This window comes from Chelonia mydas, chromosome 7 (assembly GCF_015237465.2).
Source record: "Chelonia mydas isolate rCheMyd1 chromosome 7, rCheMyd1.pri.v2, whole genome shotgun sequence".
NCBI classification, from domain to species: Eukaryota; Metazoa; Chordata; order Testudines; family Cheloniidae; genus Chelonia; species Chelonia mydas.
In genome coordinates, this window is record NC_057853.1 from 3,840,996 (window position 1) to 3,857,231 (window position 16,236).

The 16,236-nt window shown below is 44.8% G+C and overlaps 1 protein-coding gene across 6 annotated transcripts in view; it reads left to right on the forward strand.

The window, feature by feature from the left end:
• Positions 1-3,976: 3,976 nt before the first annotated feature.
• PTPRG (protein tyrosine phosphatase receptor type G) overlaps positions 3,977-16,236 on the forward strand; it is a 610,647-nt gene continuing 598,387 nt past the window's right edge. For 3 of the 6 annotated variants that reach the window (XM_037903817.2, XM_037903820.2, XM_043550714.1), the window contains exon 1: positions 3,993-4,681. In XM_037903817.2, coding sequence (XP_037759745.1) covers positions 4,597-4,681 — 85 coding nt within the window. In that variant the 5' untranslated portion in view covers positions 3,993-4,596. Of the gene's footprint in view, positions 4,682-16,236 lie in introns of all 6 variants that reach the window. The other 3 variants (XM_037903819.2, XM_043550713.1, XM_037903818.2) reach the window with 2 other exon arrangements.

Below are 16,236 nucleotides of genomic sequence, written 5' to 3' on the forward strand. Positions count from 1 at the left end.
TCTTCCATGCAAACCAGACAGAGATGCTGATCCTACTCCTTTCACCTTGACAGTGCCCACCATGTGTAATGGTAAATATAGCAAGATTTGCAGAATCCACATCAGTCTGGTCTTCCTTGCTCTATATTATAATTTCCCCTTACAGTCCATTCTCATCTCTTCACACAGTAGCAGTTACTTTAATCACACACAATGGCAGTAGTTACTTTAAACAATAGGAAAGAATCCACTGTCCTCTCTAATGCACACTCCTCCCAGCCACGTGGCACCAGTGTTCCCGGGCTTCATGCTGTCAAGGCACTTTTCTCTATTTGGACAATCAAGGGAAATCTTCGGAATGATTCCTACCTAGCTACAGTTGTTAGACAGTGTGCCATAGGAAAAGAGATGCTGCAGGAAATGGATTCTCATTTAACTGTTTCAGAGTAGCAGCTGTGTTAGTCTGTATTCGCAAAAAGAAAAGGAGTACTTGTGGCACCTTAGAGACTAACCAATTTATTTGAGCATAAGCTTTCATGAGGTACAGCTCACTTCATCGGCTGTAGCTCACAAAAGCTTATGCTCAAATAAATTTGTTAGTCTCTAAGGTGCCACAAGTACTTCTTTTCTTTTTTCATTTAACTGTGTTGCATCCCATTCTCCAGCTCCCTGTCATACATCTTTACCATTCTCCTACCCACCCAAATTGCTAATGTAAAAAGAAGGCTACTTCCCTCGCTACAGGTCTTTACTTGATAGATGATGATGTAATGATTGATCTGCAGCTGTTCAGAAACTGGGTTATACACACTGTACCTTTGGCATACTGAACCAAGAGTTCTGCTCCTCTACTTCCTTTCTCTCTTTCTCTCTCAATATTTCATAGCTGTTAAGACCCTGAAGGAACCATTAGGATCCTCTAGTCTGACCTCCTCCATTTCTTTTAATGGGGCACAGCTGTTTACAAAATATGCCTTACAAAGACATATGAGGTAATTTGCTGTCTGAATTCAGGCACTAATACCAAATGCTTACATACTTGTTTCTCAGTTATGTGTGTTTGTTCTAAAGATGGAAATGTATAAATCAAAATTCAAGATGTGGAGTTAAGTATCAGAGGGGTAGCCGTGTTAGTCTGTATCCACAAAAACAACAAGGAGTCCGGTGGCAGCTTAAAGACTAACAGATTTATTTGGGCATAAGCTTTTGTATGTAAAAAACCCACTTCTTCAGATGCAGGAGTGAAAATGACAGATTCAAGCATAAATATACTGGAACATGATCCCTTCTCTTCATGTGCCAGTATATTTATGCTTGTATTTGTAATTTTTACTCCATGCATCTGAAGAAGTGGGTTTCTTACCCACTAAAGCTTATGCCCCAAAAAATCTGTTAGTCTTTAAGGTGCCACTGGACTCCTTGATGTGGAGTTAGTTTCAGAATTTTAACTTACTGGTCTAGAAAGACAGAGGCTAATGTAAAATGATCCATTTTTAAAAATAAAACACTGTAGTCCAAGTAACTTTCATTAACGATTTTGCATCAGTGAGAATAATTAATGCAAATTGCATTAAAAAAAACACCACTGTTACTTTGTTCTGCCCTTATGAGAATGCAATTGCTTTTTAATTGCTTTTTTCAAATAGTGTCACCTGTTGATCTTCCGTTTACAGTCCCAGTTTTGCATACCAGCCTGCCATAGAGAGATAACCCTTGTTAAAGTAGGAGTGCCTGCTTTACCTAGGTTAGGTCAGGGATGTCAGGCTTGGAGTGCTGAAGAGAGAACATTGCTCAGGTTTTCTGGAGCAAACCAATGTGAGCGGACTAGTTGAACATCTGTGTCATTGCATAATCCTTAAGGTCAAAACAGGTGTGGTCCCCCACTCCCCATTTGCATAGCAAGAGAAAATGGGTGCAATTTTTTTAGTTTTACCTTCTTTACTTTCAAGCTATTTGTAACTAAATCACTCTGATAAAAAACACCTACTTTGAGAGACTATGGTATTTGTCCATTTCTTCAGGCCTCTGGGTCTTTTGTTTTGGTTGTTGGTTAGTCTTTATGCAGGGGCCTTGAATCTGCATTACTTGTGAACCCAAAACACGCATGACCTTGACAGCTGTTTTGAGTGTGCAAGGAATGCAGGATCAGCCCTTAATTCATAGCAGGCACAACCTGGAGTGGGGGGAGCGAGAGCAAAGGTGGACCTAAGATACCTTTGTGTCTCCTGAATTTGAGGCACTTAGGCTGCAGTACAGCCCATGCTACATCCTACCTGCTGCACATGGGCATGATGGCTGGTGGTGACTCTGGGTTCGAATTCCTGTACCTTGGAGTACAGGGTTCTTTCATGGTGTGCAGTGGGGAGGAATGGGAGAAGGGGTCCCTCCCCACACAGCTTTCACTGCATTCCAGGCTCTTTTGTGGCAACAGGGACAAGGGTAGGATTTGCCCTGGTAGTGAACAGGGATATAGAGTCTCTAGCCTGCAGACAGAATAAAACTCACTGAACTGTTGCAGATTGCAAGCCAGCTTTGTGGTTATTGTGATCCCCCTACTAATACCATAGTGACAGCAGGGTTTGTGTTTGTGTCCCAAGGGATTGACATAGCCATTCCAATTGCTTGGGTAAATAATATTCTGCTGACTTCCTTGGATTTGTTCTTTCTTCCTCTCCAGCCCCCTTTTTAAAGCTATGGTTTGAAAAGAACTCATAGATGAAAGACACAGCATGTAAATAAAGGTAAGACAATGCCAGCAAACAACAAAACCAGCAGCGACCATTCCAGCACCCCCACTTTTAAAATTGTTTCACCACCACTGCATTGTCTGTTTCCCAGGCCAGTGTAAAGTTTTCATTCACTTGGAATCCCCTGTCCATTGCCAGGCTAAGTGTCAAGCCTGAACTGAAAGTAGTTTTTAAAGGTATCTGTTTAAAAAACCCATACTAGTATATTATTTTGTGTGGGGTCTCTGGCCACAACCAGAAGTATGATGGACATTACTCAAAAAGCTAGTAGGATGATAGAGTGTATATTGAGGGCGGTGTAATAACATAACTAACTTCAAACAGATACAATTTAGATAAGAGTGAGAAATTTTAAATTACAAATGGGAAATTATCTTGACTCAATTACACATTTAATCAAAAACGACCCTGCTCTCGTTAGAAGCAGTATAAAGGCAAAATACTGTGCTTATAACTAAAACGTGATAAAATCTTACAGTCTAAAGGAAAGGACAAAACTCGTTACAGATAAGCAGCGCTCCCATTTCCCTCGGATTGCTTTTTATTTAAACGCAAGGGCTAAAAAGGAAATCGCTTTCAAGTATCTGCCAGTAATCAGCCCAGCCTCTGGGCGCTGATCATTGCAATGGGCTCCCTTTAACCTCAACTCTGATCCGGAGATCAGGATCCTGGGATCCTCAAAATATTAAACATCAGCAGCAAAATTCTCTGGCCCTCCTTCGTACTATTATTATTATTATGTATGAGATTAAAATGCAGAACATCCGTCCTGGTGTCTGCTATTGTATCTCGGTAGTTAGCCAGGCTCCTGCCAAAGAGATCGCTATTGCTTTAAACCCCCCTGCTGTCAGGAAATTGAAAAAGTATGCAGCAGCGGGCCTGATTTGCAAAAGGCTGAAAGGAGCGCGCTGCTTTGCCTCCCTTGGAGAGAGACTGTGAGCGTGTGCCTGTATCCAGCAGGGCTGGCCGGCGAGTGTGGCGTGAGAAACAATGTGCACAGGACGTGAGAGCATGTGTGCAGTACACACACACACACACGAGCGTGTCACGCACACATGCTCCCACAGACCGAACGGAGTCTCTCACACGCACACATCTGTTCCCATGCAAACGCCTCCTGGGTTTCCAGCGGGGTGACTGGCAGACCTGGCGGCGAGAGAAAAGGGGTGGGGGTGTGTGTGGGGGGGGTGCGTGCACGCTGCCCCTTTAAGAGCCCCGGGTGCGCGCAAAAGCCCGCCTCCCCTTTTCCCCGCGCGCCCCCGCCTCCTCTCTCCCTCTCTCCGCTTTAAAGTCTGAGCCAGGCGCCGGGCTCACATGGTGCTTCCTGTATGGAAGAATGGAGCGCGTCCAGCCGCTGCCCGGCCGCCGCTGCCCAGCCCGAACTTCCCGCGGCACGGACTGAGAGCCTGCGCCAGCCCCTCGGTGCCTGCCATGGCTTGGCCCCGGCTGCTGCCCGCCTGAAGCGCGAGGGAGAGCCCCAGCCCCAGCCGCGGCGCTTCTCCTCCTCCTCCCGCTCCTCCTCCGGCGGCGGCGGCTGCAGGGGGACTGAACTTCTGCGCGCCCGCCCGTGAGCTGCCCCCCGGCCTCGGCGCTGCCGCTCCAGGCCCGGCGCTCGCTGCCTGCGGGGCTTCCCGCTCCGGCTCGCCCCGCACCCGCCCCGCACCCCCAGCGGCGGGTGTGGGCTCCCCGGGGTCCCCGCTCGGCCGCGGCGGTGGGGTGTGTGTGAGGGGGGGGTTGTTTTTTGTTTGTTTGTTTGTTTTTTGGCGGGGGGGGGTGTTTGGCGGGGGGTGGGCGGCCGGGCGAGGCTCAGCGCCAACTTCTTTGCAACAAGTTCCAGCCCCTCGCCCCCTTTCGATGTGCGCCTTTGGACATGCGGAGGCTACTGCAACCGTGTTGGTGGATCTTCTTCTTGAAAATCGCCAGCGCCGTGCTCCAGTATGTGGTGTGCTTCCCCGGTGAGTGGCGCGGCCCGGGGCGGGCGGGGGGACCCCGGGCTCCCGCTTCGCGCGCCCTGCGGCGCCGCCCGGCCCAGGGGGGTTCCCAAGGGTGCGTGGCCCGGCGCGGCTGCTGCTTCTCCCCGGGGGACCGGAGACTGGGGGGGGGGGGGAGTTCGAGACCCACACTGGGGGGGGAGCCGGTCTCTGCCCTAGCCCATGCGACGCTCCGGGGCGGGCTCTGTCTGGGGCTGGGGACAGGGGCGGGCTGGGGACGGTTCTCAGCCCTGGCTTCCCAGCCATACTCTGCCCAACTTCTCCCCGGCCGCCTGGTGCCCCCGCTGGGAACAAGGGGCCGGCCGCGGGAGAGGCCCCGACCCCCGGGTGCGGGATCGTGGCTGCCCGAGCCTGCCCCCCCCCCCCCCATCCCGGCTCGCATCTGGCTGCCCGCAGCCGCCTGCCATCGCCCCTCCCGGGCTCTGCCCGCTCGCAGCCGCCTGCCCCACAGCAACGGGGAAGGGGGGCGGCGAGAGCCCCCGGCCCCGCTGCAGCCCCCGGCCCCGCGGCGCGCCCGTGGCCAGGGATGGGCTCCCCGGGGCGCCCGCTCGCTCCCTGCCTCCGGCGGGCCGGGCTTTGGCGCAGCGCTTCCCGCGGCGGAGCCCCGAGCGGGGCCAGGCAGCAGCCGGCGGCGGGGGGCGCCCGGGGAAGGCTCCCGCTAGGCGGGCTGAGGTGCCCCCACACCCCGAGCCTCTTCTCCCGCCCCCGCCTCCCCCAAACTTAGCTGCGTCCTGCCGCTCCTCGGCTGCCCCTCGCCCCTGCTTGGCTGCGGTCCGCCGCCGTCCCCTTGACCTTGGGGGCCGGGGATATGGTCTGGGGGCGGCGGGCAGAGGGACAAAGGTCGGAGCCCGCCAGTGCCTGGGGCGAGCTGAGCGCGCACGGACCCCGGCTGCGGCTCCGGTTCCTCCGCCCCGGGCAAGGAGGGAGGCGGCGGAGCCTGATGCGGGACCTCGCCCCGGCGGGGGTCTGGCCACCGTCCCAATGCTCAGGGGGCTCCCGGCATCCCTGTGCCAGGCTCAGGGCTGGATCGCACCCCGAGGTTGCCTTAACACGTCCTCTCAAGCATGGTGCGCCCAGGTCAACAGCCAAATCCGCCAGGAGGCTGCGGAGAGGAGGAGGCGGCGGCTTGCTGTGTGTGTTGTGTAGTGTGTGTGTAATGGCTAGGGAAAGTTAAAATGTCAGAGCGGCTTTGGAGGAGTCCGCTGTTCCATTTCCCAAAGCTGCAGAGAGGCCCATGCACCCACAGAGGCGCTGCTGAGCTTCTGTCTGTCACAGGCTGTGCCCCCCCCCCCCCCCCCCGCCGCCCGGCAGCCCCCCAGATACGCACGCTCCGGGATGGACGTGGCCCCATTGGTGAGTTACCGAGTTTCTCTCCAGCTAGAATGGATGTGATGATAACGTTCCCTTGTCTGCACAACTGCTGGCTTTCAGTAGCCACACAATAACGCAGCTGGGGAGATCAAGGCAATTACAAAACCCATTTCTGCCCGAATTTATTTGTTCACCCTTCAGTTTTAAAGGGGCACTGTCAACTGTACATATGTGACTCCAGTTTCCAGCACTCTCCAGAATGTCACACATACCTCTACCTTTCTCTGTACATTCCTTTAAAAAGATCTCCGGTTTTTCCTCTTTCCCCATTCCTGTCTTATGAGAATCTTTGTTGCAGGGAAGTAGCTGACTGGTGGAGACAGTGAAATTGGCTGAGCACAAAGTGCTGTCAAATGCACAGGCTGGTGGGGGGGCCGGAGATGTAGAGCAGAACTTTTTTTTTTTAAACCTTCTTTTGCTTAGTGTTACTAGTTAGTTTAGTAGCTACACAATTTTCAGCCAGATGTGATTGTTTTATTTAAGTAGTGTTACCTTTTTGGACTTGGTTAAGTGTGGGTATATATTAAAAACATACTTTGGTATCTCTTATTCCAGAAAAGTGAGCGAATTGAATATTTTGAAGGTCCTTGCTGCTTGCTTTTCTGTTCATTTTATTAGTGTTTTTTTTTATGTAAGCCTGTGTTCATAGCTATTAAAGATGAAAAGCTGGGACAGTGACCTTCTGATGCAATTTGTATTGTGGACCACTTACAGGATACATGAGAAGAGTAAAATCATTTTCTGCAAGCTTTCTAGTAACTTTCAATTCTCTTTTAAAATGTCCACAAGGACACAAACAAATGGTCTGTATACCCCAATCACTCCAGTAACTTATCAGACGATAAAATGATTTCAAGCAAAAAAATAAAATCTCCAACTGTTTGAAATTCTGCAGCTCTTGAGGAAAAATACATTTATCTTCTTTGTATTGATTTCTTCTCTATTTCAGCCCTGAGAGTGGGGCCTTTCTCTCTGGTTCTGATGTATATTATACAGTAATTATATCTAGAAAGCAGGCTCTAAGAACAATTCAGGAAAAAAAGCTTTGTCAGTTTAATATGACAATATTGTAAGAATAACTGATTTATATCCATGGAATTCAAACTAGATATTTGAATTATAGGTTGATGGAGAGATATGCTCTGTGTTCGCATATCCATGTTCATGTACCGTGTATAGCTAAATGATTTAACAATGTTCGTAACTGTGAATCAGCTATACAATACTTACAGATGCTGTTCAACACAAGGCTTTGCTTGGAAAACAAAGTATTTTCTTATTAAGGCTTTTGTGGCTGTAGTTCTTGACACTGCTACCATGTTAGGCCTCGCTGATTTCATTATTGTAGGTTTTCTTCCAAACAGTGATCACACTTGTGGGTTGGGCAAGTTAGGACATTAAGACAAATAAGGACGCTGTAGCCTTCTCTGCTGTGACTTGGTACATGAGAAGTGCCAGAGGCAGGAAGGCTGCAGTGAGCTCCTCAGGGAACTAAAACAGGACATCAGTGTTGACGACACCAAATGGCAAATTGTCAAAATTGGTGGTGGGGAATCCCTGCCAAAAATTAACTATTTAGTATCTGAAACAAAATATACTTGCAAGTTGTTGTGGTTTTTTTTTTTTTTTAAAAACCTGAGTTAAGAAGCTTAGGGAACGCAGATGTTTATTTCATGTAGGACAAACGTTATTTCCAGCTGTCTTTAAACAAGAGATAAGATCACTACTTTGTCTCTCCTTCCCCAATCACTTTTATTAGTGAAGCAATATAAAACAAAGACAATTTAGCTTTGTAAAATAAAGTAGGAGGTCATATAGAAAATAACACTTTTTTCACCTTTAGCATTCCTCTAACAGAATTGTAATGGATTTTTACCTTTGTACAAGTGTCTTGTTTTCTACTCCATCAGTAACCATGAGGAAAATCTGCAGTTTCCACGATATGCTATGCATCCGATGAAGTGAGCTGTAGCTCACGAAAGCTCATGCTCAAATAAACTGGTTAGTCTCTAAGGTGCCACAAGTACTCCTTTTCGTTTTACGAATACAGACTAACACGGCTGTTACTCTGAAACCTTGGAAGCTTTTGCTCTTCCTGCAGTGCTCATATAGTACATTTAATTGTGAACTTGTCCCTGGTAATTGCAATAGTTAATAAATCAAACTAAGATGAAAGTAAAAACAACTGTTGCTATGGGGTCTGCTCACTCATGCAGCTAAATTCATTGTGTCAATGAATAAGAAAAGACCTAAATATTAACAATACAATAGCATCCTTAATAATCGGCTTCACTGAGGTAAGGAATGTTTGTGTTCTGTTATGCATTTCATGACTAGTTATAGTACCTGGCATCTATGGAGCTATAAGCTCGTTTCTGTTTTCTTCGGAGAAATGTGTTTTTTTTTTAAAAAAAAAAAAGGTGGATTTTAAAAAAAAATTGACATGACCTAATTAGTTAACCAATTTAGTTGACCTAACATATATCCACCTCCAGCTTTTTTAAAAGACATGGTGATGGTGGCTTTTAGTTCTTTGCTCAGCAAGTATGAAGACTAAACTTCTTTTGGTTGTTTTTTTTTTTTTTTGGGGGGGGGGGGCACAGACAGGGGGAGAAGTCTTTAGTATTGTGTTTGTCTGTTTGCTAGGAGCTTGTGCCTTTGAGCTAATCAAATGCCACTTTCAAAATCTTTAAAGGTGCTGAATAAGACTGGTCTCGTTTATCCAAGATTTTCTAGAGCAAGGTGTACGCCCCTGCACTTCCCTTTCATAGATAAAAATGGAATGTACAGGAGAGGGCTCTCCAAGACTTTTTATTTAGTCCTATGGCTTTTATGAAGATGCCATGTCTTACATTTTAATTATTCTCTTATTTTCAATGCCTTTTTAAATATGCTTTATGTTCCAGGAAGTGGCTAATGGAGTCCTTGCTGATAAAGAATGTCAAATAGTCCCCTCTTCTCTTTTTTTTTTTTTTTTTTTTTTTTTTGCACTGGGAGCTGAGCTTGCTGGTATGCTTCTGAAGAGAAAACTAAGGAAGAGCTTTAATATCGTTAGCAGGCTTATAGATTCACAGCTAACAGTGCCAGGACAAAGCTTTGTAAAATCTTTAAGTGATGCTGGAAGCTAAGTGTACTAACAGCTACAGCAAATGTGATTTGGGGAAAGGGGAATTCAGTCAATGCAAAGGGGGAGGCGGAGAGTAATCCATTTTCAGAGGATAGACTAGAATCTGGATATCAGAAACATGGTGGTGCCGCAACTTTCTGTTTGCCTCAGATTTATAGGTTCTATAAAGCCATTGTTCTCAACTCTGTGGGGTCAGGCCCTATTCTGGGCCTTCTGTTTTTTAAGGGTGAAGAAGTGAGGTAGCATCGTGTGTGTGTGTGTGCTTTCTCTCCCCCCCCAGCCCACCTTTCTCTTGAGAGGTCCACTTCAATATGTTATAGAAAACTGATGCAAATAGCTTTCTATCACACTTTGGGAAAAGAGGAGCCTTTACTCAGAACTAATGAAGGATTTGCATAAACTAGCATAGAGACTTGATGATGTGCATCAGCTAGTGTGTACAATAGCTTCTGATTGTCTTACTGAGATCTACTGTTGGACAAGTAGATCTTGGCTGAGTTGTGAAGTCCTACTCTCCATTCCATCCTCCTAGAAAAGGTTGAGGAGCAGTGCAGTTCAATATCTCCTAAGAAATCTCACTGTCCAGGAATATGATCTGGCTTCTGTTAGGAGTGTCCACTTTCTGTGAGCGGCGTGGGGGTGAAATCCTGGATTCGTTGACTGATAACGAGTCAATGACCCTCTTAATAGGGCTAGGGTTTCACCTGGGGTGTGTTTCTTTCCTTATATACTTTTTTAAATTATGTAACATGAATAGTTTTCATTGTCTATTCAATTATAGAAAGTACGATGAAGACCCTATCCCTGTTCTAATCAGCGTTTAAGGACGAACATGCTGGTAGCTTTTGGAAAGAAAGCATTGTTAAAGTTGGCTCTAATTTAAATGTTGAGTTTTATGGTTAAATTAAAAAAAAGTTTCTAACTATTAATCTCAACTATCTTTGGAACAAATGCTAATCTCTTGGCGGCTGCTTTTTAGCAGCCAGCCGAACATGTGGCATGATGTGCTCAGAAGCCTACGGGTATAGTAATAAAATTGCACTTTATCCAGTATATAACCTTAATATGAGGAATTATGAGAGAATGAGACTAATTTCTGTTTGCTTTAAGTTACTGTCGTTTAATTTTATTACAAAACGTACATCATGGTGGCTGTTGTGCTCTAACTGAATTGTGATTCTTTATACTCTCACATGGCAGCAAGCAGTCATTCTTAAGGCTTAATTATACAGTGCTTTTAAATATTTCAGCAAATTTATTCTGCTATTGCAGAGCCAAATCCTGAACCCTTTGGGCCATTTTTTAAAGGTATTTAGGCTCCTAGTGGGATTTTTTTTTTTCAAAAGTGCCTAAAATCCCAGTAGGCACCTATCCACGTCTTCAGGTGCTCAGGCTTAAAAGGTAAGGGCCATATTTTTAACTCCAGCGAACTGCCGTTCACTTTTTGTCTGATTAAATCTGCAGGCTGTATTTTTACACAACACTGTCCCGGGTGTAACTCCATTGACTTAAGTGGAGTGACTCTCGGTTAACATTGACATCTGCATCTCTCTGGGAATGTTTGGGAGGCTAAGGATAGGAGGAAAATATAAATTCTGTACTAATGAGGGGAGCCTGTTACATTGCCCACCTAGTAAGGTCAATTGAAGACCAGCTGTTCTGGTTGGAAGCCCTAGTTTCTCCATTTGTAGGTTGATATTCCTTCAGTGAAAGAGTGGAGGGGAAGCATGGAGGTAGCTGGTAGGGGTTCTTGTAATGTGGTCGGATTGGGCTGGGTGCTGCTGCACAAACACAGGCAGACACAGATCCTTCCCTGATGAACTTACAGTCTAAATAATGACCCTTCTCTCTTCCTTCCCCTCCAGAAGCTAACAGGTGGAAGGAGGGAGTAAGAGCATTCAAACAGAGTAATCAAGGTGAGGGATGAGATGGCTGCTGCTGCTATTCCTTTATCTCTTTTCCATATATATATAATTTTTTTTTCTTATGGGAATGAGGGGAATGGCAGGAAGTGAGTAAATAGGAATGTGTGTGGGGAGAGGAGACATATTGCCATGATGCATGGCTTCTTCATTCCACTGAGCATAGGATTTATTTTTACTGACCAGATTCACCTTACAGCAATTTAAATTAGCCACAGTTTATCGGGAAGCTAACAGTAAAATCAGGTAATGGGTGGTTTTGTCCTGTCATTGTACATACAGTATTTAGATACGTTTGGGAACTGGAGTATTAGAATTCTGAATCAAGTAATTTGGATAGTGCTGGATAATTCTGTCAAACTCCTGGCTGCAGCATGCACTTGCCAGCAGCAGTGACAGGTGAAATATCACTTCATATGGGATGCTGCAGCTCTTTGGTACATACATGTTGCTGTGATGCCCAAGTACATGCATTCTCTGCCAGCTGCTGCTTTGAGGGATTTTGCATTCATAGCATGGAAACCTATGTAAGGAAAATCTAGATTTTGAGACTTGGCTACTTAGCTTAACAAAGCTGCTTTGAATATCCTTTTCTGTGCTCACGAATACTTGATGAATGAAACCTGAAGCCAGGAGGAGCTGCACTGGTATTTGGAAGCAAAATATTGGCCATTATTTGATCATGTGGCAGCTGTTGGTGCTTTTTTTTCTGATTTAAAAAGCATGCCTGTCTTTGATGGAATGCTTTTAAAGCTCTTCTTCTGACAGCCAGCTTATTCTAGTGGAAAAAGAGGAAAGCTATCTGATCTCTCTTGCTCACCAAAATGGACAGTAGTACAGGATTTTTTTCCCCCCTTTTGGAAGGGAAGAGGGACTGATAAAATGCCCCAGTGTTTTAATCAAAACAGTGCTTCAGAGTGTGCTCAGAGAAAAGCGCTTAAGTATTGGATTATTTCCCTTCATCATTCTCAAGCCTTAAAACTGGCATTTCTGCTCCCCAGCTGTGCCACCTATTTAAAAAAAAAAAAAAGCATTAGTCTCCGTTTGCAGAGAGGAGGCTAAAAAAAAAAATGGAGAAGGACTTAAACTGAAGAAGGCACAACTCGTGAACCCCCCAACCCCCAAACCGCTGTCCAAAAAAGAGGTCAGATTCACATTGAGTAGTCTTCTGTACCACTGCAAAGTTTGTGTAAAACTCTTCTGTTCTGCTTTTCGCAGTGTGTTACTCGCTTGGCGCTAGTGATTATGCCTTGTACAGGGCAGTGATTGTGCATGGTACAAGGCAGTGGAGAACTGGACCCAGTGAATGTTCTCAGAGCCTTCAGCAAGGATGCTCGTTTCGTGCCACCAAAGACTGCCGCTTGGTGCGCTCTGTTCTGCACAGCGTTCTAATCACAGCCCTGTACGATTGGAGAGAGACTCTTGCTAGCATCTGCTCCTTGGACTTAAAAATGGCCCTTCCGACATCCTAAGAGGTATTGTAACCATTAATAGGGAGTTCCAAAATAGAGACACCAGAAAGAAGTGGTCTCAGATGGCCAAGATTTTCCAAAAGTGATTAGTGGCTCTTTTTTTTTTTTTTTTTTTTTTTTTGTTGCTTGTTGCTTGCCTCAATTTTTTGGGGTCCAACTCGAGACTCCATAATGGAGGCTGATTTTCCCCCCTTCCCCCCCAGCAAATGCTGAGCTATGACATTCTGCTGATCAGACCCCTTTAAGTTTTCTCCACCTGAAAACTGAGGCACCCAAAATTGCTTGTTGCTTTTGAAAACTTAGGTGCAGGTCTACATTGACCTCAAAAACTAGGGGTAGAAATGTCAAAAGCTCCTGAGTCCCACTGACTTTCTGTGGGATTAAGGTTCCTACGTCACTCTAGATGCTTTTGAAAATTTTATCCTGGATCTACTACAGAGGCAAACTAGAAAGGATAACAGTAAAACGTGTAAACTGGGGATTCACGGTGCAGGAATACCTTTCAAGCACAGCATCCATTTAACCAGTGAAATGTGAGAGCTGGAGCACTAGTTCAACAGGTCAGAGTCTCTATATTGCTCACCAATTACGTTCAGTATTCTTTTTACAGTAAAATCATTTTAGGCATAAATATTCCAAACACTTGTTTTAAAATATACGTAAAATTTGCCTGTTGACAGCAGTTGCATCATATTCTAATTGGTGAGGATCACTAATGAGAGTACTCAAGATCTAAAATTAGTTGTTTGTTTTTCCTTTCTTCTGTGCCCGAGGGTTTTGCATCAGATTGTGGCTTCTGTATAACTGTTTGTATTTCAAAGCAACACCTTCCTGAATTTTTAGCGATTTAAGTAAGTGTTAACTGTTTGGGCTCAGTGACAGCAGTTTCCGAATTTTTTTTTCTTACTACATTGTTGATGCATAGTAAAGTGTTCCTCTTGTGTTTACTGTGAATAAAGTCATTGTTATCTTTGGAAACCATGGGTGCAGATATGTGATCATATAATGGCTCTTCTTAACATGGCACTGATCCTCAGCTGATGTCAATTGTCATTGCTCCACTTGTTAAATGGAGCAATGACAAATTACACCAGCTGAGATTCTGCCCAATTGTCTTCATAGTGGGGAATGGAAAGGGTTGTCTTGAAAAATGCTGTACGTTAAAACTAGGGATTTTGTTAATTTCAGTGAGTTCTTAAATGCGATTCTCAAAGAATCATAATTTGGTCAGACCATAACAGCAACTATGATGTATGTCTTGCAATAAAATTAGAATACAGTAACTTTGTCTTTTTGTTTTTGTTTTTTTTTAAATCAAGTCTACATTATTTTGGTTTGCCAATATCTAGGGTCTTCATAAAAAGCTAGGATCCGTCAACAGAGCCCAACTGCATGGCTTGGCCTTGTTGCATCAAATATGCACAATTTCTTTTAACTACTGGGGGCTTTTTGTTTTATAGGGTGTAGTGAAATGTGGAGCAACATCTTCGTTTGGCTGCTTCTCATTGTAACGCTAGCTCCTCATTGTAAGGCATATTGTGTGCCTCTAACATCTCCAAAATATGCAATTCACGATTGATAATTGTTACAGTCTTAGACTCTTTCTTTCTTTCTTTTAAAAACTTTGTGTAGATAAGGGGATCAGTTACAGTCAGCATGGATTTGTCAAGAACAAATCATGTCAAGCCAATCTGATAGGTTTCTTTGACAGTGAAACAAGCCTTGTGGGGGGCAGGGGAATCGGTAGATGTGATATATCTTGATTTTAGTAAGGCTTTTCAGACTCTCTCATGACCTTCTCATAGACAAACTCGGGAAATACAACCTAGATGGAGCTACTATAAGGTGGGTGCATAACAAGCTGGAAAAGCATTCCTAGGGAGTATTTATCAGTGGTTCACAGTCATGCTGGAAGGGCATATCAAGTGGGGTCCTGCAGGGATCAGTTCTGGGTCTGGTTTGGTTCAATATCTTTGTCAAGGAGTTAGATGGCATAGACAGTACACTTGTAAAGTCTGTGGACGATACCAAGCTGGGAGGGGTTGCAAGTGCTCTGGAGGATGGGATTAAAATACAAAATGATGTGGACAAACTGGAGAAATGCTCTGAAGTAAATAGGATGAAATTCAATAAGGACAAATGCAAAGTTCTCCGTTTAGGAAGGAACAATCAGTTCCACACACACACAATGGGAAATGACTGCCTAGGAAGGAGTACTGCAGCAAGGGATCTGGGGGTCACAGTGGACCACAAGCTAAACATGAGTCAACAGTATAACGCTGTTACAAAAAAACCAAACCTCCTTCTGGGATATGTAAGCAGGAGTGGTGTAAGCAAGACCCCAGAAGTAATTCTTCCACTCTATCTGCACTGATTAGGCCTCAGCTGGAGTATTGTGTCCAGTTCTGCGCGCCACATTTCCGGAAAGATCTGGACAAATTGGAGAAAGTCTGGAGAAGAGTAACAAAAATGATTAAAGGTCTAGAAAACATGACCTATGAGGGGAAAATTGGAAAAATTGGGTTTCTTTAGTCTGGAAAAGAGAAGACTGAGAGGAGACATAAAAGGTTGTTATAAGGAGGAAGGAGAAGAATTATTGTTCTTAACCTCTGAGGATAGGACGCGAAGCAGTGGGCTTAAATTGCAGCAAGGGAGGTTTAGGCTGGACATTAGGAAAAGCTTCCTGTCAGAGTGGTTAAGCACTAGAATAAATTGCCTAGTGAGGTTGTGGAATCTTCATCATTGTCCAACCTGCTCTTAAAAATCTCCAAATATCTGTCAGGGATGGTTTAGATAATACTTAGTCCTGCCATGAGTGCAGGGGCCTGGACTAGATGACCTCTCAAGGTCCCTTCCAGTTATTAGCCAGACTCTAAACCAGGCAACAGACAGGAAATAAAGATGATCTCAGTCTAAATACCAATTTGAATTTGATCCAGGCCACTTGGTTCTCACTGGCAATCCAGTGACTCTGTGAAAAAGATGTGATTGACAACTTTTTTACATGGGATTTTGTGAAGTGGACATATACAACCAGACCCTCAAAGTATTTAGGTACCTGAAATCCAATGGGAGGTAGGAGAGACATTTTAGGGAGCTGGGAGAGACCTTTGAGGAGCTGGTCCATATTATCTATGAAGTGGATTGAGAGTCTCAGCAGAGCAACCAAGGACTGAATGCACACGGAGCCCTAGACTGTCCTCTTTTCACTGGCTGTGGTCCGTGCAGAATGTTGTCCAAGCATAGTGGTGGGGAAAACTTGCATTGCGTGCACCCCTGGTATAATTCATATATCGAGCTATGCATGGGCCAATATTCCGTGAACACTATGCCCTGATTTTCCTTTTTAAAATCATGTGTAAGTGCCAAGAAAAGAATATTCTTTACTGCATTCACTTCCCATTGACAAGCAAACATGTTTGTTTGTCAATCATATTTGACATGGTAGGAGCACTGGAAAATAAGTGTGTGTGTGTGTATATATATATTAAAAAAAAAAAAAAAAAAAAAGAATTAATGGGGTTTGGTAATTAGCTTGCTAGAATGAACCAAGTGACTTAGTTGAACATACAGCCTCTTACTGAAAAAGGCCTTCCTAGTAGTTAAAAATAAATGAAATTGCTTCTT